We start from the raw sequence: 27,942 nt of genomic DNA, 5'->3' as shown, positions 1-27,942 counted from the left end.
TCGAGTAAAAATGCTGTTGCATAATGATAGAGATATGTGATATCGTAGAACCTGCAGAGGCATAGATGTCTTGTACTTTAAATACGATTATTATATAATTATATTTTATTTAAATAAATATTTAAATTAAAATGTAAGCAATAGTGAATCCTTTATCAGACTACACTAAAACTTCACTCACTTACAAATGTCATTTAAGGGAATATTTCGTATATTTCAACAGCATTTCTGTAGCACTTTCCCACACCATTATCTCATCTCAAATGGAAGACTTAACATTGTAAAATCAAATGACAGTGGCGCATAGCATACCGTTTTTGTACACACATTTAAATGCTTATTAAAATGCATGTTTCCAGATGAAAATTAGACAACCCCACACCAAAATGCCAATCCTGGCAATGGTCAGAGTGGGTCGTGGGGTGGAAAAACGCTTGGAGCAACAGCATCAATTTCCGCAAAATTGCGCCACTAAATTACCATAACGGTTTGGGGTCCACCGAAACCACCTCAAGCCACCCCACATTCCCTGCCTCAAAGCAGCCCCAAAAACCAAACGAAGACGAGCCAAAACTAACGGAAACATATTACGGCAACTTGAGAGAACCGAAACCCACAAAAAGGCGACAAGTGAGAGACAAAGACGAAGACGGAGACGAGGGCTCCAGACAAATGCCGAGGAATGCCCAGAAAAACCGCCACAAACAAAGAAGAACATCGCGGAAAAACGCAAACATCAGCGCAATGCGGCAATGGAGTTACCTGAAGCGCCGCCACCGCTACGACAGATGGAATGGGGCATGGGGATGGGTCCTGGGTCCTGGGCGATGAGGTAGTGCTGGTAGGTGGTGGCGGGAGGGTATGTCCCACAGGACTTGTAAATAGCAACATGGCAAACAAGTTAAAAAGTTTTCCTCTTGTTCTTTGGCATTTCTTTATGCCACACGGATGCCACGAGGGCCCCCGGTCCCCGGCCCCCGGCCCGGGCCGAAAACATAATCGTTTCTCATTTCAATGCTGGCGGTACACCCCACATACCCCAGATCCTGGTCCTGTTTTCTGGTCGTGCTGCTGGCCCCGCAATTTAGTTTTGAGCGTAATTTCTTTTAATAGCGCCAGTCGACAGATAAAATTCAGCAAACCCAAAGAAGATGTCCTGTCCTGACACCTGACATTGCGCCCAGTGCGCCCAGTACGCCCCCTCCTTGGTGGCAGGTCAAAGGTGGGGGGCCGGGGCCGGATATCGCAAGTAAATTGCTTAATTTTGGCCATGTCTCCAAGGTCTGGGCGTTAGGGTTTTTGTTTTGTTTTATTGGAGGGCAGGAGGCCGGCGGCAGGCAGCTTGACGTTTTCCGGGCCATGACGATTTCATTTGCATTTTATGATAATTGAACTTCATAAATATGTCACGCGGCAGCATCTTAAAAGTGCCAGAAGGTGAAGGTAAGCGACAAGAACCCCAAGAACCCCATTCATTGCCTCCTCACCCCCCTGGAATGGTGTTGGTTTTCGTGTGGCATGTGCTTCATAATTATTTTGAAGTGTTGCCATTAATTTGAAATACTTATGGTCGTGTGGGAGGCCGGACGATAAACTGCTAAACAAGAGTGGATAACGATGGTTACAATTTAAATATGTTAAATAAGTATATAATATGTACGAAGAGGGTGTATCGTTACCAGCGATCGTTAAGTTGGTTGACACTCCAGTCCACTCCAGTGGTGGTTGCCCCGAGAGATTAACTAAGATTTGAATAAAGGTTTTGCTTAGAAAAAAGGTCGCTCTAGAAGTGACCTGGGGGCTGGCTTCGAAGGTACCACTGAGATCCAAATCGAAGCTAATTTGGGATTCACTTTAGTCAAGTATCCTCTATTAACCTACTTCCAGGAAATCTCAAACCGAACACCACTTCAACGCTGAGGTTCCCATACAATATGTCCCCCACAACTCTTTGTCAAGGAAAAAAGGAAACATTTAACGCCTCATTAGAATCAGGACAGCCCGGCAATCCAACGAAGCAACGGCAAGGCATCCATCTTGAGGCAAACACACACAAAGGGGGATCGGGGGCCAGGGACAATGAATAAACTCTGGCATAAACAGGATATATGGAGGAATCCAGAAGAGAATCCCAGAGTGCGCGCCTGGCAGTAGCACGGCAATGAATATTAATGAGGTGTCATCAGTCTTTCGTCAAATTAAAACGCACAGCGCCAGCGGCCCAGAACAAAGGAGTACGAGAACGTGAACGGTGAGACCTGGAGACCTGTCAGGCGAAGCAGCCGACGCCACCAGACGGCAAAGACATCTCTCTCCTTGAGTCCTTGGGTGCTGTGTTGTGTTTTGTGCACATCCTGCGGTAACTTTTCTAATTGTTGCCAACACAACGCGAATAAATCAGCAGCCCAGCCAGAAAAGTGCCTGGAAACTAGCTCTACTCCACTCCAGGGGTGAGAGGATTTTAAGCAATTTGTTTTGCCAGTAGTTGAGTATTCCATCAGTGTGCTGTCGGGGGGTGGAAACCAGAGGGCTGCACGGAGTCCGGGATAGGTAAGAAGTCACGGCTTAACCCTTTCCGGGGCCAGGGCCAGGGCCAGGGAAACGCGTCGTCAGCAGTCAGCATCATCGTCACACGTCAGCGCACTATCATCACGCTTGTTTACACGCATAATTATGTGTGCCGGGATTCCGGGAATATTCATCCATCCAGCTCCAGGAGACACAGGGGCACAGGAGCACAGGATACTTGCGGCTTTTGGGGGCTGCCTCAGCAAACGATTTAATGCCTCGTGACAGATTTCTCACTTGAACTTAAGATGACGGGCGGTGTCACAATTTGAGGCTGATAATATGTTAATGAGGTTTGTTTATTTGATTTATATTCCCCTTGTCACGCGCCCTGCCTTCTCGTGCAAAAGGTGTCGAAGCCCCAGGGCAAACACAGGAGGGTCCTCGTTCTCGTTGCGGTTGTGGCCCATTGCCTCCTGTGACTGATGTTCATTCAAATCACAGTCAAGTGGAAGTTAATCGCTTGTCCGGTAGAGATTTTCCCACTCACAATTGTATAAATAAATTTATAAGATTTTGTTATGGTAAATAATGTGGCTTTTCCACTCAATGATCGAATGGGAGCGCCCTGAACGGGCTTCCTAATCGATGAAGGGAATCTATGTAACTGTATCTGCTTGGTACCCCTTATGTTTATTATAAACGAGTGCTTAGATAATTAACAAATGCATTATGTCTGAATTGAATCTCTGGTAGTGAACATTTTGTGTCAGTGTGGATTATGAATTTCGAATATTGTACTCTCAGCCGCGCCCTCCAGTGTATGATCTCTAAAAGACCTCTAAAAGATCTTGCATATGATTTTTGGCACAAAGCGTATCAGGGCACAGGTCAGAACAAATAAGAAAATATTTGCTTGAACTTCTTTTTTGGCCACCTCTTCGACCGCACGCATATCAGGCTGCAAGGGGCGAATCATTTTGATTGTAGAACTGCAGAATATTTAAATTTTAGACCACCATTCACTATCATATATTATTTTTGTACTTACGTTTGAAATTTTATTTCAATCGAATTTTAGTTGTATTTTTAGTTCCGAAGTTCTCTGTAGACTTTGACACATAAAACTGGGCTGCCTTATACCAGGGATACAATTGAAAAACGATGTTTTTGGATAGGAACGTAGGTTAGAATAGGTGGGATATGGAGCGTACTATTTTTACTCTCCATCTGATGCACCTCCAAGTTGAATAGAGAAAGAATATTGCGGAGCTGAAAATTAATGAATATTAATTGTTAATAAAGCCAATGCGGACCCACTTTGAACAGAAATATACTGAAGTATTAATTTGTATTAACTGGCGAGGAGGTGTGCACTCTGTTCCTGCAACTCAAGTCAGCTTGAGTACATCCTTTGATTTTGTAGCACCTAAATAGACGCCCAATAAAGAAAATATGATGAATATGTAAATTTAAATTTTCCAGAAATTATATCTAATGCGCATACAAATCGGGTATGCTGGATTGTTTGGAATTGTTGAGAAGATATTTGTCTTTTATGCACGCCCGCTCCAGTTCCTTGCCTGACGGCCTTTTTCTGAACAGGGTCATCTAAGAAACACTACGGCCGTTTAGGTATCTGGTTATGACCTCCCTGAGTTCCAGCAAGCCATACATAGTGGCCAAATCGAGCAATTGCACGATAGCATCCGTATCCAAGGATAAGGGCACAGGGCCCGAGTAAACGTAGCGCAGTATTACTTTGAATGCCTCCAGCGGCACCTCCAGCGGAATCAGTTTACCCTTTGAATTGCACATGCCACCGAAGAGCAGTTCCCCGAAGTACTGACTGCGATTCGCTAGAATATGGCGGTGCGCCGGCAGGCGCTGCCCCTCCACGAGGAAAGACACGTCCGAGAAGAGATTGTTCATGCAGAGGCTCTCCATGTGATGCAAACCATAGATGTGCGCCGGGTCTGGCTCGGCGATGCGGCGTCTCTCATTGAAAGGGGCTATGTAGGCGGCCCAGTCGTTCATATTCGTTGCTGAATTTCTATGCGAACGGACCGGTAGTGTAGTTGTCATTTAATTTATTTTGTTAACTTACTTTTCTCCTGTTCTTTACTAATTCTTTTTTTTTAAGCACAATTTCACTTGGCCCTCTTCGATGATAAGTTGGCGGTGCAAAATATATTGATTGAACTTATCGATACATTGAATAAACTGCGATAGTATGTGCATACATTTTAATAAATATTTATAATGTTTTGATCACCTGCTACTCTGTAATAAACTCCTCAACAATTGTTGCTTTTTGCATTTATTATTTACTGCTTTTATTTTATTGAATTTAAAATACTACACAGATCTCTATCGCAAAACCCCCATCCTTATTTATGTGTTGTTCATTTCAGAGACTGTTTTTATTCAAAATTCTAGTCTATCGAGTCTTGTTGAGAGAAATCTGCATCTTTGTGCGATCCTCGCAGGAAGAACAAGTTTCTGGAGATCATTCGAGTTCCCCTTTTGGCCGAGGCCTAAGCCAAATATCATGTTCTGCACCCATTAGTCCAAGCAGATTCCAGTGCACATTATTTCTGGCCAACGGCACGTGTTTGGACCGCAAACAGATGAATTCCTGCAGCAGTAGAGCACACAGGAGAGTGGTGGACCTGGAAGGACAACGAATTATGAGGCAGCAGGCAGCAGGCAGCAGGCAGCGGCAGCGGCCACTCAGAGAGCAGTTGCGCATTCCGCCGGGAGGTCGGACTGGGGCTCAGGCTCCAAAGCAAAACTGCAATTCGTCCTCGGGGTCTTTTTTGTGTTAATAATAAATAAACGGGCCTTGCAACCGCCCCGCCCGTAGACGAGGCTGCCTCTGGCTGCTGCTGCTTGTGTTTTGGACACACCGGAGCGCATTTTAATGGACGAATGCAGGCGGCAGTGCAGACCCATAACACAGGCCCAGGACCAGGCCCAGACCCCGGAGCAGAGCACACCTTTGCCCGGGGTGCATGTGTGACACCCGTAGTCTGTAGCCGGTAGCCGTACCGTACCGTACCGTACAGTACCCCTCTGCGGCCAGGACTCTCGCTTGAAATACGGCATTTGCTCGTCCATCTTTTGATTTAGCACCGACATAAAAATGATTTATCAGTGACATTAAAATAATGCACACTGTGGCGCATTTTATGTGCGAATGGATTTTCGCGCCTTTTTGTTCTCGTTGCAAGTCCGTCGTCCTCTGCAGCAGCAGCAGCAGCAGCAGCAGCGGCTGGTGGGTTTGGGGTCTGCTGCACATCGCACACATTTACCACTAGACCTAGAGAGCCATAGAGCTTTCATACACAGGCCACCAACCAACCCCTGCTGCATCCGCACTCATAGTTGGCCCTCTCAAACAGCTGTCCGTCCGTCCGTCCTTTCGTCCGCTCGTGGGGTCTGTGTCAGTCTTTGTATGCTGCCGTCAGCCGAATGTTTTACGGCCGAGGTGTTTGTGACTGAGTCTCCTCCGGGTTGCCGAGGGGGTGCGGCACCTATCCGAGAAGCCCCTAGCCCCTGCCCGGGGGCCTCCCTGCCCCGCTGCTGCCGCTGCTGCTGGAGCATCATAAATGTAAACTTTTATGCGATTATCGCGCTCTCTTTCTGGCTGCCAGGCCAGGCGGAGTGTGCACCGCCAGTGTGTGGACGGTGCACTGGGGAAAGTCTTTGGAAGACTTGAAGAGATCTGTACAGCCTGGGAAGGGTAATTGTGATGAGAAAGGGGATCTATAGAAAAGAGCTATTTGTTTCTTTTGAATTTGAACTGGGAATCGGTTTGGAAATTCAAAAATAACGACAGATTTTCTGTCGTTAGGTACTCAAGCTCAGAAACTATAATTAAATCGAAATCTGGCGTTAAAGAACAGAGATTATCAAAGTATGATCCCTATTTAGGACTTCAAATTAATGTTCTGATACGATAAGGATACGATTTCTTCAGGCTTAAATATTTCGTATCTTCTGGTATCATTTCTACTTTCTTCATGTTTAAAGTTTGCTTTACATTCTTTTCAGCAAAGATCCCTTGTAAATTTTCTCTCAGTGTAGTTTTTGTGCTATTTGAAATGTGCCATAATTTGCACCCAGATGTGTGACACAGCAGCAGCAGCAGCGCGCGAGAGACGGCTGGCTGGCTATCAACTGGAACGCGGCTAGGGTGTGCCACCATGCCACACACACACACACACAGACACACACACACACGCGGAATAGACGACAACATATGCCCCCGTGCGGAGCCTGGAACTCATTAGAGCGGGCGTCCCTCATCCTGCCCCTCTCCCTTTCCCTGTGTGTGTGTGGGGGGGTTTAATGAGGACACAACATGAGCCATGGAGACGGCGCAGGCGCCTGCACACACAGAGAGAGGAGTAGCAGCAGGACGGACAGTAGATAGGACATGGACATGTGCATGCACATCTGCAGACGTCGCTGATTGCCTGGGCTCCCAATCTCAGTGGCCCATGGCCATTCCCCATGCCCGAGACCAGTTGGCAGCGTCAGCATAATTTCCTGATGCTAAATGCCAAACGCAGGACGAACAGGACGAACCAACGAGCCAGCCGAGCACTTAAGCCCATCCGCCGCCGTTTGCCATTCGACGACTCTCGACTGACCGACTGCCACCGCACCGAAAACTGGGGAAAAGTACGAGTAGATTGGGTCTGGGATTGGGCCAGGGCCAGGGATTGGGAGTAACCCGAATGGGAACAGAGGGGGGGGGGGGGACAGGCACAGGATAAGGGCAGAGGAACAGAGTGATAGCCAGCCTGCCTGCATGCCTGCTGTAGTTGTAGTTGTGGCTCTGTGTCATTGTCTCGCTTTGGGGCACAGGAGCACCAAGAGGAGGCAGACGGAGGGCGGGCAGGACCCACCAGCATCAGGGCAATTTAGAGAACGGCGCACACACACACCGACACACCTGTTTTTGGGTAATTTATCTCGAAGAATTATTATTTCAAATATTTTGGTGGGCAGGAGGCGGGAGAGCCGAGAGATCCCAGAGAGAACACAGAGACGGTAGGGCGACGCACCGAAATAAAAGGATTTTAAAATGGTCATTTGATATGAATTATGCGCGTTGGTGCAATTACAGGAACTCCCAGACCCAGACCCAGACCCAGCCCCAGACCGAGACCCCCGCTGGAATCCCATATACTCGCATAGAGAGACAGACCCTTAGCCATGGCCTCCACCATTCCTCACTTCATTTCCTCCCCCACCCCCACCCACTCGGGTTTGTGTGATGCCTTTTGTCTGACGCTGTGATGCGGTTGTCTGACGCTTAAAAGAGGCGGATCCTGCTCCTGTTTGGCTTGTTTACTGGCCTCGTCCTCCTCTTCCCTCCCAGCTGGGTGGCCGCGACTTGGACTTCATCGTTAAATAATTAAATCAGCTGCTAGACTAATATATTTCTCTTAATTGCGAGTAGCTCATGGCCGAGAGAGGGAGAGCGAGAGCCATTTGGCCACCCATTTCTGATTTATGTGCCATATAAATAGCGCCAATAGCTAATATCGCTGATGGGATGCATATGCAGGCGGCTGTAATGGATTGCTAGGGGTTGTTCTAGGGAGCACATAATGGGAGCCATAAAGAGGCCAAGTGAATGGAAAATCTGCTAATATTTTGGGTTTTGTGAAAGAGTTAGAAGGTTTTTTTTTTAATTTTAAGCTTAATTTTTTTTCTCTACTTTTATGAATCTTTAATTTGGCAAAACTTCTACTCAAATCCGAAATCAATGAAAAATCAACAAAAATGTTAAAAATAATTGCCGCGACACCCAGAATTTCTGTCCTCCCCACGAAAATGTCCTGCCAAACGGGTGGAAACAAAAATAGGAAAAAATTGAAAAAGAAGGAAATGTAAAAATAATCGGCAATAAATTTAGCAAAAGTGTCGAAAACGGCACACACACACTCACAGAAAGACCAGAAAGTAGAGAGTGAAAGGAGTGGAAGGAAGTCTCAAACGGAGCAGAAATTCGGCCACGCCAAGAACTCATAGTTCAATGTCCTGGGCAGGCGATGCCTGATGCCTGCTGAATCCTGCTGGCTTCCTGGGGTGGAAGCGTACTGGCGGCAGGGGACAGGGCACAGGCGACAGGGGCCAGGTTCGGGTTCGTGGCAACCGCATTTATAATAAATTGAATTGCAATAACTCAACTTCAATCAAAAATCATAATTCATGGCGTTCGACAGGCCAGAACCAGAACCGAACCGAACAGCAGACTGAGAGAGAGACGCCTTCGTCGACGACGACGACGACGACGACGACGACTGGTGGCGAATCCTGAGCTCTGGTTCTGGTTTTCGATCCTCCTGCTGTCCTGCTAGAGGATGTGTGTGTGTGTTTGCTTACGTACGAGTAGTTTCTTTGCTTTTTTATATACACTTTCTATACGGTATTATAACTTTTGGTAGAAGCTAGAACTATCCCTAGGTCTGGTCTTTGTCTGGACCTTTCTCGAGGAATCACTGGATCTTTCCAGTGTATCCCAACCTTCGGTCCTTGAAACATAGCCTCCTTGTTGCTCGTTCTTTTTTTTATTGCCCCGCAAGTTGCATTGGCGACGCAGCCGAAAATTATAAATCTACGATTTGACATGAAGACGCGCGCACATGGTGGCATGGTGGCATGGTGGCGGCATGGGTGCGCTGTGTGTGTGAGGAGTGGTTGCAAGACATGGATTTATAGACGAAGACATAAATACAAGTGCCACATCGGAGCAGGAGCTGGAGCTGGAGCTGGAGTGGAGTGCTCCTGCATCGAATCGACTGGCCAAAGACACTGGCAAAAACATTGAAAGTGCCTGGCCCTGGGCCCCTCCCCACCACTCGCCCCCGGCAAAGGCGGAACACGCTCAAAGCCCATAAATATCCTGCCAGTTTTCCTCCTGCAACCTCCCAGATCCTTGCCACTGGGAGGGGGAACGCATTTTAGGTGAAAATAATCACCGCTTCACATGAAATCATTTGGCCCAGAACCGAATGCCAAAAAGGAAATGCAAGCGGCGCCAAAATGGGATACTACCAAGGACCATCTACCATCTACAAGAAGAGTGAAATAAATTCAAAGTTCGCCCCCATATCAAGGGCAAACAAATCAAAAGTGACAATTTTCTGCTTTCTGTGTGGGCCGGCCGGGGGGGGTGTGGAAATCGTTTAAATGATTTTTAGCCTTGATTTGTGGAGAACACAAGAGGAACGACATTTTAATGTTGGAGTTCAATGTGTCCAAAGATTGTCCCAGCAAAAAATTTATGAGGATCTCCCCAGGAAGTTCCTCGCAGCAAAAGGCGATTTTGATTTGGAATAGTTTCTCTTATTTTATTTGGTATTCATGAATCATAAACATGGCCAAATAAATCTTTAACTATCAACAAAAGAAAGGAAAGAATCTCCTGCTAAAAAGAAATGTGGAATATTTTAGTGGGCAAAAGAAGTACGAAAAGAAAGAACAATTTTGTCAAACTTCCGTTGGTTTCTTGAATGGGAAAAAGGGCTTTAGTTTTTGTTCAACGAAGTCTGTATTCTCTACGGTTGAAATGGGTGCAAAATGGAGGGTTATCCAAGGATTATAACCCGATTGGAAAGGTTCCTCAAATGAAGTTAATGAATCTATAGACTTTAAAGTGTATTCTTTATGATTTTTAAACACTTGAAGCCTTTCACATATCGCTTCCCCTGCTTCAGTGTAGCGTTTATTCTGTCCCTTATTCTGAAATCGTAATAATTAAATCCTTGCCAAAAAGTAAAGGTTAGGGTAACGCACATAATGGCAAACAAACCATTTTTCAATGTTACCCAACTTTTAGCAAACATAAAATGTTATTACATATCTTTCTTTTTTTGTTGATACCCTGGACTTGTAGAGTTTGAGGGTGTACGCGTACTTTAAGCGTTCTTTTCAGATGTAAAATATTTTAAAAATCTTCAACAAATATATGTATATTAATCTTGTTTATTTCATTTAATTTAATTGAAATCAAAACTTGTCCCTTGGTGGCGTTCGATTTCAAAGATAATCGGCACGAAGAGAATTAGGGAAACTGCGAATATCATCCATGAGGCGTTGCACACTTTCTTGACGCCGGCTGCGGTTACTTTGGCGACTGTAGAGATCGCGTTACGAAGCGATTCCGGCACCAATCCCCCGCTACGCTCTCCAGCTGACTCGTTGTGGTTCTGCCGTTCATCGGATGCATTTTCCACTGGTTCGGACATTTTCTTTTAATTTTACAATTTGGTTTACTGTCTACCAAAAATGTCTTAATATTTGTAACAAAACAATTGAGGAGTGTTGTCAGAATTTTGTCGAATCCATAACACAAATGCTCGAATATAATTTAAAACTCGAAGGTAACTTTGTGGGAAAAATATCAATAGTGGATTTATACACAATATATAAATATCTGTCTATATATCCAATCACGGTTGCCATATGACAAAATTGGAATTCACCAAGAAATAAAATAAAGTTCGCAAATTTTACTAAAAAATTATCAAAATATTTATCTTTCCATCTTAGTAAGGATATATTAGTATTAATAACGTCGTGTCCTAAAATTCACTCTTCTATGAGACTGGGTCAAACACTATTTATGTCCAAAATCTTTCAAATCTGTAAAATATAAGGCCTGCAGAATTTTTCAAACTGGCCTGCTTTTGTTTTCCAGTAAATTAAGTTTACTTAATACGTTTTCCAAGACGTATTGAAAGTCAATATTAAGTTTAGGTAAAGCTGAAAATATAAGAAGCTGAAGTGGCTTTTGAGCGCGTTTCAGCAACAATTTTAGAGAGCCTGGAGCCACTGTCAAATGCCACAAAAATGTTTGGCCGTTACTCTTCTTGCTATTTATATTTTCTTTTATTCAAAGGGTATCCTAGAGTCCCAAGACTGTTCAAACTTTTATTTTTTTTACTCAGTCTCCAAAGTATTTTAATGTTTATTTATATGTAGATTTTTTTTGTTGCTGTATTATTGCAAAAAGGACGCGACCCCAAAGGGGAATTTTGGTCAAAAAGGTGGCGGATGTTCGTCGCCGGATTTCGGGATACTCGTATATTTTTTCTAGTGTCATAAAAAAAAAAAAGGAAAGCCCAAGCCCAAGTACGCAACACCTTTGGCCCTGAAAGGACATTCAACAAAAGAGCAGGCGGAAGTAATTTACAATTTGGTAAAAGAAATGAAAATCAGACATAAAAGCAAACACAGAAGCGGGCAGGATCACAGGATGTGTCTGGCCGCGACGTAAATTGACAAGATTTATTTTCAATTAAAACAAGCGCAGCGCATTATCCTTTTTGCAGGAGGACGACGACGACGACGACGACGGCACGACGACGTGGCTGCTTCCAACACTTTTATTGGCAGGCAGCATTTTATGTTTCATCTCAATTGACAATAAATCAAAAGCAGTCGACGCATTTCAACATTTTGCACATTTTGGGGAAGAACATTTTATGCGCAAAAGGTGGCAGGGAGGGGGGGACGGGACGCCTGCCACCCCTAAGCCGCAACCGCATACACAGCGGCAGCGTTGATGAATGACGAAGGACATGCACATGCAGGCCGAACCGGGCAGCAGGCAATGTCATGTCAGTGTGTGTGCGCGTATATACGAGTATGTGTGGCCGCAAGGACACGCACAACGATTGGCTGCACGTCGACGTGCAATAATTTCATATGTCCTGGCGAGTAGCACCCAACAAAAGAAGCAAGAAATGAAAGTGCCATCCCTTGAAAGTCGAAGTCGGATACCCTTTGTAAGCTTTTGCTGTCTTTTTGACCAAACTCGAGGCACTGCCAACATATAGGGGAAAACATACTACCCCCTGTAAGGGTATGAAAAACAGTATAAAAATAAAAAGAAAAGAGAGCACACAGTGGCAGAATGGGAGGGAGGGAGAGATGCTGAGGTGGGATGCAGTGCAGCCGCCTCTCATTGTTGTCCCTGGTTATTTATGGCCCATTAAGGCAAGCGGCAATTGCACATGTGTTCTTCACACTGACAATCCACCGCGTGCGCCACTCTCCTGCTGCCACCGTGCCTCTCGTGTGTGTGTCCTTCTTGTTCTTTGATTCGAACTGCTTTCCCTTTTAATTGTTTCGGCCCAAGAGAAGCAGCAGCAGAAGCAGCACAAATGTTAATAATTACACCTTCCCAAAGGCTAACTGCAACGCCTGATTCGGCATGAGTGTTCAAGGGGATGTCCCTTTGTCTAATAACCATAAGATATAATTCATTTCAAATCGTGTTTCTCCACTGGAATTTATGACAGTTCCCCAGCCACATCTACATCCACATCCCATCCTCCTGTCCCGCATTCACGCACGCAAAAAACAATTATGACTCTTACTCCTACTGCTGCCACTCTCTATGCCCCATTCCGTGGCACATTTAATTGCCTTTGGCCAAAGGATTCGAATGGAGACATTAGAAAAATCTGTCGCCGTCAGGACACAGGACACAGGACACACGTCGTTCTGCTCAGGCTGAAGGTCGTTAAAATGTTTGAATTACATGGGGAACGTAAGGCGGAAATGGATCCATGGATCGTGCTCTCATACAATGTGTGCTCCAGAAGTTTATTGGATTTGGCAGCAGAGACAGCTGGTAGTAAGCCATTGATTGGCCAGGAATGAAATGGATACTTGGCCTGAAGAGGAGACTGCAAGTCATACTCCCAACATAGCTACAGAATTTTGAAAGTAAAGAGTTTTCCTCCTATACCCAAGTCCCAACCACCTATCAGAGTCCTGGGAGCCCCTGTTACGCTGTTCAAATCATTGCTAAATGACAGAATAAATAACAAAGTAAATAAATTTGACCAAGAGACAGCGACTCGAAGGACATAAGCCACTGTAGTCTCCAGTCTTGCAACGCTTTGGTCTGCCCCGTCCTGTTGCAGGACACAAATTTATGCGACATCCAAGTGTAGCGCAAGCTGCGTTTCACTGTCGTGACACAAGGATATACCCAAGACGGCGAGCTGTCCTATGCATTATCCTTGTCAAGTGTGTGGCCAGGAGACAGACAGTCTAAAGGAGCACATCAGAGGCACTCCTTTGAAGATTTCCTTAGAATGAAAACATGCTCCAGGCTCCATCCAGCTTGTATATCGATCAGGCACATCCAGATCAGAGCTAAAATACCGACTTTTATTGAAATGAATCCCTGAACTAATGGAAATGGATAAAACTTACCATTAGAAGGCTGTTCGGGTAGGTAGTCCTTGCTTTCAGCCTCCTTGGCGCTGAATGTTTAATTCTGCCAGCTGAAAAATGCATAAATACCATTTTAATTAGAAAATTAGCTGAAAATATGCAGCTCACGTTAATCGCATGACATCGTTGTCGTTGTTGTTGCAAAATGGAGCTACCATTGCCAGGGCGAAATGGAAAAGAGGTTGCTGGCTGTTGGGTGCGGGGTTCGGGGTTCGGGATGCTGCTGGGAGCTCATGCAATATCCAGGAGACGCGACAACAACCGACTGCATGGCTCTGTTCTGGTGTGTCCTCGCAAACCCATTGCCTCGTCCTGACACTGGAAATCATTGCCACTCGCAGGAGTGGCTTTGGGTTCCTGCCTCTGTGCCGCTCTCTGGCTGTTTGTTGCGACAAATGCCGTTATAATTATTTATACCGTAAGCACATTTTATGGTGTCGCAATTTTAAAATGCAATTAGAAGCGCTCACTCTCCCGCTCTAGTATAGAGCTCCCCCTCCAGGGGAGGCAGAGTGCCAAAACAAAGCGAAAAAAGGGAATCGGAAATGTAATAAAAGGTTAGACGGGAAATTGTAATTCTTAATGGAGTTTTGTCATTTTAGTCCAAAACAACAAAAAAAAAAAGGAAACCAAAATAAGGATGTTATGCAGGCATCACCTGGAGCTCTTCCACTCATCCCAGGTGTATCTACCACTCATTGGCTTGTATCTTTATCTGTGTATTCCCCACTCTAGCACCTGTATCTGCTCTGCTCCTGGCTTATTGGGTTTCCTTATTGAACAGCCGCCACACACCTTTGCCATATAAAAACTCATCTCTCCGCCAGCGGAATCGTTCGAATCGAATCGAACGAGCGGCAAAACCAGCAGCTGTCGCGATTCTGGAATATTACAAAATATGTGTACAGTATGTTGCAATTTTTATATTTAGTGAAACTTACATACATTTTCGGCAGTGTTCCTTCCTACTCGTAATGCTGTGGACATCTGGAGGATGATTGAACCAAATTTTACTATAAATTTGCATACAATTTGGTTGGAAATTGGGTAGCGGCCTGTGTTTCATCCCAAAATATAAGGCATTTCTGTGAAATATCAAAAAAAAATCAAACATTTGCATTAGAAATGAATTTTTAAACCCAATTCCGTACCAAAATCTATCGCTTATTGAGTTCCAAAGGCAAACCCTAGCATTTCTCCTATAAGTAAATGAAATTTCTTTTGTCCAAAAGATTCCAGGCTCCATCCCAACTACGACAAACATTTATCGGCTGCGGTCGTAAACCATTTGCAGCAATTATCTTCGTTAAGTTCGTTCGATGCCTTCGGGGAAATATGCGGCAAATTAATATGGGATGGGGGCCCCCCTGCCGGACGAAAGGAGTCCCGTAAGAAAACCCTTTCTCGCCTGCCGAATACTGCCAATGGGTTTTTAAGCGCAAGTTTTGCTTAATTTATAACGAGGATTACAATAAACAAACTAATCTACGGCAATAAACACTAAAAATCCCCCGAAAAACTGCTGTCGCAGTAGCCGAAGCCCAAGACAGGACCAGGACCAGGGACAGGGACAGAGACAGAGACACTATCACGGGGCAGGACTCTTGGGCATTGGATTTGCTTCGTCTTGTTTTTTTTTTCTTTTATAAGTTAAATCGCAGGGAATCCTTTGGCCTTTTAAATATGCCATTTCCGTTGTGAGATTATTTTTCGATATCGTATGATTCGAGATGTTTACGAGTGTCCAGTGTCCAGTGTCCAGAGGGGATCCCGGTCCCGGTCCCGGATGCGGCTGCAATGACCACCACCAGATAGGCATCGTCAACCCCATCGCCACCACCATCGCATCGCTGGACGGGCAGAGGGTTAATGTGCGTGCTTCACCCGCTCGAGCCCTTTTTCTATTAACAATAAATTTGTACGATTTTTATTTTCGACCGCAATGAGGTTCTGCTTAAGGCTGAGGTGTGGAAGGGACATTCTTCAAGGAGATATAGAAGAGACAAGGGAAACCCGCTCAGATTTCATCAATCTGAAGCCCATAGTTGTGGTTTTTCAATGCAGAAAGGGTGTTCCCTCTTTAAATGTATTTATTTTAATAATCAAAATATGAACAGAAAGTACAATATGCTCCGAATACATTGCAAAACCTTTGCTAACTTTCTTTACTGCAATTTTCCTTCAAGAAACTATAATATTTTCCATGTTCCATGTTCCATGATCTCTTCAGCTTCTAATATGTAATTATCCAAATGCAATGCCTAAAGAAAAGTTTAGAGGCAAAGCTATCTCTTCGTTCCATCATAGATAGGAGAGTACTTGTGTACTAAACCCATGACCAATGGACCGATGGACCATGGGACAGGGATTGGGATTGGGGCACAGATGAGGGACAAAACAAATCGACAAAACGGGATGCGATGCGCGTGATGCCCAAAAGGATGCCATTAAGGACAACGGTTACAATCGTTAGTGAAGCCATTAGTTTGTAGCGCCAATATGCGAAAATCACACACCCAGAAGGACACATGGGGCAGGCAGCGTGCGGTGTGGGAGGGGGGCAGAGCGGACGGACAATGTTGCAGAGTAAGTGTATAATTGCAAGTGGCACACACAGCTTTTTCGGGGCAAAAAGCGAGATATAACATGTAATAACTTTGGCAGGAGAGAGACCCACAACCGGACACGGGACACGGGACATGGGACGGCACAGAAATGTCCATCTTCCACTAATGTGTCCCGGGCTTGGATTGGATACGAATCTGGACAGCAGGATGAACGGAGAAAGAGAGTCCGTAGTGAGAGTCACGAAGTTGGCAACGACAATGGCCCCAGCAACGAAACAATAACAATAAAACAAAGGCCGAGGCCACTGGGCAACGGGGCAACGGGGCTGGCAACCAATGTACGAGTAACTGAAAATAATTTCAGGGATATTATCGCCACCGTCGGCAGATGTCCCAAGTGCGATATGAGGAGAGTCCAGTCGGCCCGAGAGCCGCAACTGGATCTCGATGTGGAGTTGGAGTTGGAGCACAGCTAAAGGACACGGGCGCATCAACATAATGTCTACTTTACAATGTGGATAAAGTTGCAAAGAAAACGAAATCACATCCATATCGTCAGAGAGAGAGAGGGAGTTGGTGGGAGGACAATCGACTCAGCCCACACCTGGAACAAAACTCCGGGAGTGGAGTGCGACAGGACATCCAATTGTCTGATGGTCGAATCGAAGCACAACCCCCTTTGGAGCACTCACTGGCCACTCGCACGCCACGTTGCAATAAGTTACCTCTGCCTTGACCATTACGACGATGCCACGGATGGTGCTGCTCCCTGCTGCCTGCCTGGGTCCTGGACACTCTCCACTGGCATGGCACAGCCGGAGACAAATCCGAAATCCATACTCGTAAACAAATGCAACTAATCGCCGTTCATGTTGAACGTGTTCACGGCTAGGCAAACGTGAAATTGTGGTCAGCCACAGTTCCAGCTTCCACAGCCCACAGCCCACATCCCAAATCCTCATCCACTCGTGGATATTCCTTCCACTTGCAGCATCCATTTTGTACGGGGCTTATGGCTTTGATTTTGATGGCAGTTTTTAGAGTGAAACAAGCCAACATCTAGCCCAGCTTAGGCCACAGATGAATTATGGCTTAAATAAACCAAGACATGTATACAAGGCGAGAACGTTGAAAAGCCTTGGCTTGGGTTTTTCTTTGTAAATTATAAATTACTACGTTATTCGCTGTTCCAATTTCCCACAAGCAAATAGACTCTTTTTCCATGCGAATGACAGGAAAGACTTCTTCACGCTTTTCTTTGCCAAGAAAGCCTTGAAATTAATGTCTTATATTCGATTTACGGTTTTGTGCCACGAAATAAAATATATTTCATTAGTAATCCTGATTTTCAAGGGATAACAGCTAGGGGAGAAACGTTTCTATAATTCCCAGGTAATATTTTTTGTAAATTTGATCTTCTCCTAATCTAAATTTCAAATACCACAAGTTAAAATGTCGACAGAAGACTTGGACGGCTGGGACGATTTTGAAGCATGGTTGGCTAAGCAGCATACCAATGATGATGCTTTGAATGAAGATGCCGCGGATCGTGAATGCCAGCAGAAGGGGGAAGAAGAGCTTCAACAGAGCAAGGAAATCCTGCCAAAGGCCGATGATGGCTCTGACGAAAGTGATTTAGATGTGGCGGAGTTTAACGACCCCTCACAGATGACACTAGAGCAGCTGGAGAAGGCACAAAGAATATACTTACGCCGCTTGAAGCGCGAGGAATCTAAGGAGGGAACTTGCTTGAAGCAGCAAGAGTGTCTGGAGCAGAAAGAGTCTTTGGAGCAGGAAGAGTCTTTGGAACAGGAAGAGTCTTTGGAGCAGGAAGAGTCTTTGGAACAGGAAGAGTCTTTGGAGCAGGAAGAGTCTTTGGAACAGGATGAGTGTTTGGGGCAAGAGCGCTTCCAGATGCGTCGCATAAATCTGAAGCGCCAGCGATCAATTAATGATGGTACCACTGCCCTCCAGCGCTTGCACAACGATCGTCTTCAAACATCAGAAAATAAACCCAATGCCCAGCGCCAGAAGGACAGAATCTTCAAATGGTTGGAAGATGACCGCCGGGATCGGGCTAAGCTCAGCAATAACAAAAGGCTTCCGCGAGTGTCGAAAGTGAAGCTAAGGGCATCAGATATCTACTCTGACAACTCCAGCGATTCGTCCTCGTCAAATGAGGCAGACGACAACGAAAAACGGCAGCCCATGAATGCCAGTCCAACATTGCTCAGCACTTTGGATCAGCTTAACAACGTGGTGCTTAAACGTAGCCAGCTAATAAGTTTTGTCGACAAGCCCATATTCGGGCAGACGGTGATCGATTGCTTTATACTAATGCACAATAACAATCTACGGTCGACCATCTACCAGATTACTGGCCTGGTTCACACGGATGTGACGTACCAACTGGGCCACAAGACAACGGATTACCAGTTGAACGTACGTCACGGTAGACTGGAGAGATCGACCCGCTTGGGCGCCGTTTCCAATAGTCCAGTACCAACTGTGGCATTCCGAAATTGGATTGATAGCTGTGCGAAGGATAACTGGATCCTGCCGGAGCTCTCGCTGATCACGAAGAAGGAGCAAGACATCAAAAAGGCCACCAATTACATTTTTACCGAAGACGATGTGGCTGATATAATTAAAAAGAAACGCGAGTCGGGCCTGAGTCAGGAGAAGGTCGCTGTGCGGAAAATACGTCTGTTCGAGGAACGCGACTTGGCTCTTACCAACAACGACCACGAGAAGGTCGTTCGCTTGGATAAGGAGATTAAGGAGATCGACCAGGATCAGGACAAGGCGAATTTTGGACAGAAGGTGCCACGATTCGGGGGTTCATTGCGTAGTGGTCTTACCTCATATGTTCCAAAAAATCCAGTACAAAAATCGGAACAGCGCCGTGAAGCCGCTCTTGTTCCTGCGTTGCAGCGACGTCAAACAGCTCCTGTGCGCAAAGGCATCTCAGCTGCTGCTGGCCGTCCACTGCCTTTGCCTGCCAAAAGATGCTTTCCTGAGAGTGCTCCCAAGCCACTAGATACCAGTCTGGAGCGCTGTATAAAGCGCAAATACAAGAAAAGTGCCCTGGGGAAACGCAGTCCAGAGCCCGTTGCCCAAGTCCCTGAAGTTGTGGCGCCGCAGGAAGCGAAGAAAGATCCCAGCCTTTACGATTTGCACGATTTTCATGTGGACGTAGATACCTCGGCATTAGGTAGGTAGTATAAGAGAAGCGGGATATATGTATATATATGTATACTTGTATAAGCCTTGCTTTATTTGTAGCTCCTTTCGATTCGCTGTTTGGAAAAGAGGAAAGTCCGGACCCAGCTTTGGAGTAGCCTACAATTTGAGACCAGATGTATAATATATGCTTAATCATTAATAATATTACCAGCTTTCCAATCCAGAACGAAAAAATACGCTTCCTTCGGAGTTCTCCCGCAGTAGATGCTAATTGAACAACAAGTAAGCCAACAAACTAGTCCTCTCTCTATCCTTCCAATAGACACGCCGCAGCCTGTCAACACTGCTGCGTGGTTGCGGTGGGACGCTGCTCCGAATTAATCCAATCGAGTGCGGTTGTTAGGCAATTGGGGGACTGGCTTCATGGGCAGTCTACAATGGGCGTTGTTTTTATACACACTTTTAATTCACTGATTCCCTTGCGAAGCGCGATTTCGATAATGGAAATGAATATCGATAGCCCTATCGAACCTTGGAAGCTTGGAATGTTTGCCGATGTCGGTATTGGAAAGGAGTATCGATAGGTAGTTATTTTTCCATGCGCTTGAGCACGCGGCTTTTTTTAATTATCTGTGATTTCGCGTTTTATAAAATAATAATAAGAAGAATTACCCATGAGTGATTAGTGTTTAAATATGTTTTTTATTGTTTTCAAGTCTGAGGTTTTGGTAGCTTAAATCGCGCGTGTGTGTGTGTAAGTGAAATGAGCAGCAGCCCAGCAACGAGTTTTTTTGTTGTTTGTTTTGATTAAAACAAACACAAACAGATAAAAAGGGGTTAAAATATTAATATTTAGTGGTTTTGTTGCAATAAAGTGTGCTTTATTTAATGTAAAATGATCAAAACACGTAAAAATTTGATGGCGCAAGGGGCCTGTATGTAATAACTGTGTATATACATACATATGTATACAATATACATACATATGTACTTCCTGTACGCATTAAGTGTGTATTTGCATATAAAATCAATCTTCCAACCACTTGAAGGTTGATTTTGATCATTTTTTGGCACTTGCGGGACTTGATAGATGGTTAATATTACATTTGTCACACACTCCCGCACACATACTATCATCCACTATATGAAGAGAAAACCAGAGGTAAATATCACCAGAAGAACTGAGAGCAGAGCAGAATCATTAATAATACAAATAGGAACTCATTCATAGTCTGTGCATCATCGACGACAACGACTGCCCCGGCATCAGAGGGCATCAAAGTGGAATTGGATTCATCTGAAAGAGGTGGGTCATAATTGAAGATATGATGCTCCATGCGCCATGCCCCATGCCCCAGCCATGAGCAAAGGTGACACCAGAGGAAAGAACTTCGACTGGCAATAAAATAAATGCCATTTACTGATGAGTCATCAGCATAATTTTTACGATTTGTCCCATTCGATGAATAAACAAATAAACCAATGGACACGGGAGCTGGGACCCGGGACTGAGGACCCTCTGGATTGGACTCTAGTTTGAGCGTGTCACGAAAACATTTCGCATGCATTGACTTTTTATGGCAGCCCCAAAATCGAGTGAACCGAACGCACGAATCGAAAAGCCACATGGACCGACGAAAGAGAGGCGGAGAGGGGCACTGGGTATCCACAAATAATGCAAAATCATTTAGTGGAACTCCTAGGCACACACACCGTACAGATGCTCGCACCCCTCCCGCCTTAAAGTCATAAAATCCGGCACCGAATGAAATTCTCATCAAGACGCAAGTTGGCACAATTTCAGTTTGGCGCTGAAGCAACTTGAAAACACGACCAAAATGAGCCCGAATCGCAGTAGGAGTCGTTGCCGCAGCCAGGACTCTCGGCAGTGGTCAGGCATGGGGCCAGCATCGTGCTTCTGCTGCTGCTGCTACTCCTGCTCCTGGCAATCGCGCGTGACTAACGTAATCAGCTCACGTAACGCCTGAATGAGATGAGATGAAATCAGCATACACTCCGGGCCACGCAGGACTATGCTCTCCTACGCTGCCGTCGCTCCGCACCGATTCCGACTGCATAAATGTCGAATTTATACGAAAATGAAGCGGCGCAGGCCATTCGACCAGCTGCTGGGGCATCATTCACACGGCCACCAGATGCTTTGAGGGGTAAGTACTACCCCCCTAACGAAATGTTTTGTAGATCTTTGACACGCGATACTGGCCTGGCCTGGCTGTCTTTGGTGGGTGTTCGGATGGTAATGCTTTCATTGGTTAATTTACAAACAAATGGCTTCTAAATCTGTTTTCCATAAACATAACATTTCAGCAAAACGATCGTTGGAGCTGGGGATCTTGGGAGCTTAAAGGAGGAACAATGGAGAGATCTATAAATGGGATTCTTGGACATTAACGAAAGAGGAGATTTGTAAATGGGAACCTTTTGGAAGCCTATAAGATATATCTAATCGTATCTACTGGCAGGACTCAAGTACTTATATGATTACTGCCTTCGAACAAGCGAGCAGAGCGGATTCCATTTAAATTCAAAGACCTATCATTAGTAAGTGAACCCCGGACATAAAAACGTAGAGAACGGCTAACCCAATGAGACCGGAGACCAGAGACCGATACCGAGAACCCTGCAAAACATCACGCATAAGTTTCATTTTATTTTGATTTTTATGACTGCACCATGGACTGTGACACTGTCTCCGACTCGGGCAGTGTCCCACCTGGATCACTTGCTAAATAACCCACAACAACAAAAAACAAAAAAAAAGAATCACCAAAAACAAGAGGGAGGTACATGGGTGGCCCTCTGGGGGTGTGGTGTGCGGTCCGAGGTAGATGATGTGTCCATGAGAACTAAAGCAGGGAAAATGCCTATTTACGAGCTTGCATGCGGCCGGACAGGACAGCAGGCAGGCAGGCAGCAGGACACATGGTAATCATATATTTTGGTCATATCTGTGGACCATAAAACCAGTGTCCTTATGTGCCTGTCAATGAGTTGTTTCATGACATTTATTTCGCTTGTTCCCCCGCACACACACACACAACCATCCCCTTCGTCCTTTTGGATACGGGACATGGGCTCTCCTGCGTGCAGATGGAAAATATTTTAGTGTCCATTTAATGTCCAATCTAAGATGAGCTCGTAACTTTTGATCGAATAAACGGGCAGCCCACACACATCCCACGGCCCATAGGTAAAGGTCAAAAGGAAAGGTAGGAAGGGTTCTGTTTTTGGTTCTGCTTCTGGACACGCACACCTCTTGCGGATGTGGGGGTCTCTTGGGATAATTCTTTAATTTTCTCACCGCTGTCAGCCGCATCCCAGTGCCATCGGACCGATAAGAGGAAGTTATTTCCTCAGATATTTGCTTATTTTATTAGTGGGATTTTGCTCGTTCGTGCTCTCGAAAGCCCTTTCTACAGCCCGTACCCGGGAGTCATAAATATTTAATTAAAATCAAAATTAGTTTTTCCAACTTGGCCGCCCCCCCCCCCGTGACCTGGCGTCTTGCGGATTCCATCAAGCGATTCGCGTGGCCTAGAAATAATGTCATGCCTCCGACTTTCGACTAAATGTAAAAAGAGCTTTTCGCCGAGCACCTGGCGGCTTGTTTAAAAATTAAAATCGCACGCTCTCTACGCCTTACCGCGCTTTCATATGGGACTCAAGCACCCCCTCTCCACCATCCGCAGGACTCTTACATCTACAATTCCCCAACGCGCGCGCGAGAGTGAGAGATCAACAATTGTGGTGGTTTCAGCGGCGATTTAAGCGCTGGGCACACGCAATCCCCTGCCCCGTCCATGGAGAGCCTGCCCTATAAAGTAGATTTGCATGCGACGCCCCAGAGACCCCTCTTGGCTGTAGGGGGGGCTGGCATCCCCAATTGAATGGGGGACTGGCGCGAATCCGTTGATGTGATGACAGGAGTGGCTGCAAATGGGGAAAAACGCACAGAACACAAGGTAAAATGGAATACTTTTAATAGAAAGACTTGCATTAATATTGCATTGTATTTTCTCTAGAAATCACTGGCGTGTCGTCCTAGCAGGCTGTTTACTGAAGCCTCCGCCGAAGTACTGCTGAGTAGCGATGGATCTCCCGCAGGAAGGCCTTCAAATCTAAGACCTGGATATCATGATTGTTGCTTGGCCAGCGGCTCAGGGCAAAGTTGTTTTCCGGATCTTGGATACATGGCATTTCGATCCCTGCCCACGACCACCACGCGGCACAAATTCCTATTGAGGTTGTAGAGATTCTTCTGTCCATCCACCATTCATTGATATCTGGGATCGTGGCTTCCAGCAGAAGAAGGGCAGTGATGCCTGCTCCTAGCTCTGCTCTGCACAAAGAAGTCCAAGCCAAGACGATTCTTGCAGCACCAGCCCGTCTGGATCGTGGATCGCCAGGACCAGGGTATACGGTGGCTGGATGTAGGACGGCTTCACAGACATTGGCTCCTCCAGCATTTTCCGAGAATACTGCAGGGAAAGCCACATCCTCTCCAAGTATTCCCAGACCCAAGGCAAGTGACTAAATTCAAACTCGATGGCAAGACCATGCTGATCCACCTCTGGCTTTCCCAATTCGTAGATGGCCCAAAGACCGGCGCTGAAGAAGCTAGTGGCCTTTGGATCTTCAGATTTGAATAGCCACCAAAACATTCTTTGTCCTTGTTAGATTTCAAAGCTTTGCTGGCATGCCGCAACGTTTCGTCCCACTGTCTCTTTCATGCAAATACTTGGGCTTAATTTTCACAAATTGCATTGCTGTTGGGGGTTGAGGGAGGGCCCCTGGAACTGGTCCCATCATCATTTAAATGCCGCATTATCAGTGGCCAGCAGCGAACGGGCCAGTCACCTCGTCGAATTGTCATAAACAATCAAAATCCATTTAAAATTGTACATGCAATTTGGTCGAATCGAGTCGGGAATCCACCTGCCAGCCAGACGCAAGCGATGGAGGAGGACGAGCACCAGCAGCAGTAGAAGGAGTTGCAGGACGAGCTGCCAGATGCCGACACCATCAACGCCTCGTCAAGTGTGTGGGCGGAGTACTGGAGTATGCTGGAGTCTGTTCATTGGCTTGACTCCCATCCACAGACCAGACAGAGAGAGAGAGAGAGAGAGAGCAGCGCCACTTGTCAGCCATGTGCCATGTCCTGGGCATGTCCTGCGTGCCAGTGTGCGTGCATGTGCCTGTGCCGGTGCCTGGGCCTGGGCCTGTATATCGTTGATATGATAATTGGCATGAGGTAATAATCCACTTGGATACGTTGACAATCGTTTATATCGCAATCAGTGTCATGCCGTCTGCCTTCTGTATGGCTCTGCCTCTGCCTCTGACTGTGGCTCTCGTCCTGCTGCTGCACCAGCAATCCAGTGTCCTGCCTGCATAAAGTATAATTTCCCAGCCATGTTCTCTCTTCGTTGCTGTGGCTGCTGCTCCATGCCACTCCATGCCACTCGGGCTCTGCTCCATCGACGAACAGTACGGCGACATATTAAATAACAATGAACTGCAATTGCCCAACGAGTCTCGTAATTCGTTTGTAATGCGTGCAGACGCACAGATTTTGAGTAGTCACAGGCGCTCGCTCTGTGTGGCACCCATCCACATGTCCTGCTGCATGTCCTTACACACAGCTCTCCAACTGCTCAACCGCTCTATGGCTGGAGTCGGTCTCTCGTGTCTGTCCGTCTGTCTGGCCTGTTTCTTTGTCACTTGTTTTGTTTTATGTCCTCTCTCTCGCCGGGCAATTGTCCTTCGCATTGCTGCATATAATTCCTGATTTCCGAGTTTAACTCCGTTGTCGGCTGTTAAATTTAATCACTTTTTGGAATCGTTTCGGTCTGCATCGACCATATATGGGGGGAATTGAGAGTCTGGTTTGGGGAAATGGAAAGCGGAAAGTAGAGACAAAGTCAATTTTGTGGAAATGACAAACCCACGCGGTAAAATCTAATTGAAAGGATTTCGATTTCGTAGCATTTATGCTTTTACCTGCTTCGTTCGGTGTGTTGTTTGGGAATATTATTTAGAAAAACAGAGCGTGAATTTTCATTAGTTTTTTTTGGTGTGTTTTTTAAGCAGTTCCTAGAACAGGAGTGGTTCTGTCGGGGATTTGGAATACTTTTGAACTTGGAATAATAAATATAATGATAGTACCTGGAAATATCTAAAAATACTTAAAATATAATGATTCGAATTTAATTACTTGATGATTTCTAGTTGTATTTAAAAATTTGTTTGACTATTGTTTCACCTTAAATCGCTCTTATTTTGAAAATTCATGTTTAATTAGGTTTATGATTGAATTAATATTTTTTTAAGCTGTTCCTAGAACAGGACTTGTTCTCTTATGGATTTGGTTCACTTTAGAATTGGGAATATATAATTTAAATTTAATGATAACACCCGAAAATATCTCAAGATACTTCAAATATAATGATTAGAATTTTATTACTCGATTATTTCGAGTTTTAAATTTAAAATTTTAATTTATTTAAACGAATTTTCGACTTTTGTTTCACATTTATTCGCTCTTATTTGAAAAGAAGCGTTAGGTTTATTTTTGAATCCATATTTGGAGTTGATTTGCCTTTGATTTGGAGTTGAAAGTGTAAAAAATGAAAGTGTTAGGATTAGACCGGAAAATATTGAAAATATGACGATAAGAATTTCCTTGCTAGATGATTTTGAGTTGTATTTAAAGAAATCCTCTTCGTTTCTTTCACTATTTTGATTTCTAAATAAGAATTTGATGAGGAAAGATGTTGATCTACGAGTGACAGCTCTTTTTTTTACAATAAAGCTGGCCAAAAGTAGATCCTTCCCTGGTTTAATTCAAAAATAATCATGTACTTTCTCTCTTTTATTCAAAAAACAAGAGAGAATGTTCCACTGATTGGTTCCACTGTACCCTTCTGCCTCTTTATTTTGTTCAAACAAATTATCATCTGGCTCTTCTGGCCAGCCCACAAAGAAGACAAGAAATATATTTCATTAAAAACACTGCAAAATCAGATAAAATAATTATTATTGAAAGGTTTGCCAGGCGGACACCCCAACCATTCCCGAGATGAGCAGAGAGGCGGAGAGTGTGTTTATTATGGGAACAGCAAACCGTATTAGACAAACGACAGCACACACATGGAACTGTGTACCAGCCAGAACCTCCTCTGGCACCACATTTTTCGAGGACACTTTGCGATGCAAAGAGGCGAAAATTTATGCGCACCGAGCGGCGAGGAGGCGCTCTTTAGATGAGGGAGGAGCAGGAAGCCAGGAAAGCGAGGAGGTCTTTAGGAAGCCGGAGGCTGAGGGCGTCAGATGGACATCCGGCTGGAAGGAGCGCGGCACTTTCACGCTTGACCTCACTCCCACGGCCTGCTTAGCCTCTTGACCAGGCCCTAAATGTGGGCGGGGAATTACCAGCGTGTGGAACCGACCGACCCGTGTGTGGGCGCCTCTTGTGCGTTACTTTTTTTTTATTATTATGGTAGCCACCACTTGCAATGAAAGCATTTCCGGATCCGGCAGCGATGCTTCCGAGGCACAGCCATAACGCGCCAGCGGCAGCGGCACCCAAAGCCAAAAGGATCCCAAGGAGCCGCTGGCCCCAGCGTGGAGTCCACTTTAATTTTTGTTTTGTTTATAATTTACGCGACACAACATCAATTAAGTGCTTGGCCGGAAAAGCGCATACTACTCGTGCTACCTGCAGCTGAAAAAAGCAGTCATAAATTCTCGCCCTAAAGTGTTGGCGAGTGTCGGTCGGAGTCGGTGTCGGAGTCGGAGTCCCCTCCAGAGGTGGGAGGTGGGGCGTACCGGTACACCGGTCCACCGACAGACCAGCTGCAATGTCCTGGAACATAAATAGCCAACGCCATTTTGGTATGCGTTCCTTTTTTTATGTATCACACAAATCATTTTATTGAATACACACTGTATACGGGTGTACGGTGTATTTAAGCTCTGAAAATGTTACAAAATGGAGAGGTAGGGGTGAGAGTTGATCTTTTGGGTTCTTTACTATAAGAACTGAAGGGAAAAGTATTCGATGGGGCAGTTTTTTGGGACCTTACAGCAATATTTGATATATGCTTTGAAGCCTATACCAATTATTGGAAATTCCTCTTGGTTTTATTTAAGTATGGATAGTTTTGAACCAAGATTTGTAGCTCTTTTTAGAAACTGATTACCAGGTATCATGGTGTTGAGGTACGTGTGCCTCGATATAATACTATTTCCACTGGTTTAAGCATTTATTGGTGCGAAATTTGAAGTTTTCTTTTCAATGAATATAAAATGAGTTTTAGATCGTTTTTTGTATCTATAAAATACCATAATTCATCTTTGAAAGAATTTATGTATTTCTGTCACCTTTTAA

At 45.2% G+C, this 27,942-nt stretch overlaps 1 protein-coding gene and 1 non-coding gene across 13 annotated transcripts; one reads left to right on the top strand and one right to left on the bottom strand.

The window, feature by feature from the left end:
• Window positions 1-3,180: 3,180 nt before the first annotated feature.
• On the bottom strand, window positions 3,181-4,716 carry LOC108164154. 6 transcript variants are annotated; one of them, XR_004473083.1, is made up of 5 exons: window positions 4,616-4,716; window positions 4,016-4,561; window positions 3,846-3,937; window positions 3,560-3,780; window positions 3,181-3,500 (listed from the first exon to the last, which is right to left on the bottom strand). It is a non-coding gene; the product is annotated as an uncharacterized LOC108164154 (transcript). The 6 variants fall into 6 exon arrangements; XR_004473085.1 differs by lacking the exon at window positions 4,016-4,561 and having other exon boundaries at window positions 4,616-4,705; XR_004473084.1 differs by lacking the exon at window positions 4,616-4,716 and having other exon boundaries at window positions 3,829-3,937; window positions 4,016-4,596.
• Window positions 4,717-17,640: 12,924 nt separating this feature from the next.
• On the top strand, window positions 17,641-24,061 carry LOC108164174 (RNA polymerase-associated protein Rtf1). Of its 7 annotated transcripts, none has more exons than XR_004472947.1 (8): window positions 17,641-17,738; window positions 17,794-19,560; window positions 19,632-20,694; window positions 20,750-21,789; window positions 21,861-21,959; window positions 22,016-22,094; window positions 23,243-23,515; window positions 23,576-24,060. XR_004472947.1 is itself a non-coding variant. In XM_017299789.2 (3 exons), exons 2-3 carry the CDS (start codon window positions 17,799-17,801, stop codon window positions 19,685-19,687), a joined length of 1,818 nt encoding a protein of 605 aa, XP_017155278.1. In that variant the 5' UTR covers window positions 17,641-17,738; window positions 17,794-17,798; the 3' UTR covers window positions 19,688-20,708. The 7 variants fall into 7 exon arrangements, 1 of the variants encoding a protein (XP_017155278.1); XR_004472946.1 differs by having other exon boundaries at window positions 21,861-22,094; window positions 23,576-23,796; window positions 23,859-24,060; XR_004472948.1 differs by having other exon boundaries at window positions 19,615-20,694; window positions 21,861-22,094; window positions 23,576-24,061.
• Window positions 24,062-27,942: the final 3,881 nt, after the last annotated feature.

This window comes from Drosophila miranda, chromosome 4 (assembly GCF_003369915.1).
Source record: "Drosophila miranda strain MSH22 chromosome 4, D.miranda_PacBio2.1, whole genome shotgun sequence".
Lineage (NCBI taxonomy): Eukaryota > Metazoa > Arthropoda > Insecta > Diptera > Drosophilidae > Drosophila > Drosophila miranda.
The sequence above is the reverse complement of the archived record's forward strand: the minus strand, read 5'-3'. Positions and strand labels throughout refer to the sequence as shown.

Bases quoted from the DNA above. Each gene is read 5' to 3' on its own strand.
- LOC108164174 (XM_017299789.2), top strand. From the start codon at position 17,799: ATGTCGACAGAAGACTTGGACGGCTGGGACGATTTTGAAGCATGGTTG. The intron at 19,561-19,631 runs GTAGGTAGTATA...CTTTATTTGTAG, and splicing joins CGTAGATACCTCGGCATTAG to CTCCTTTCGATTCGCTGTTT.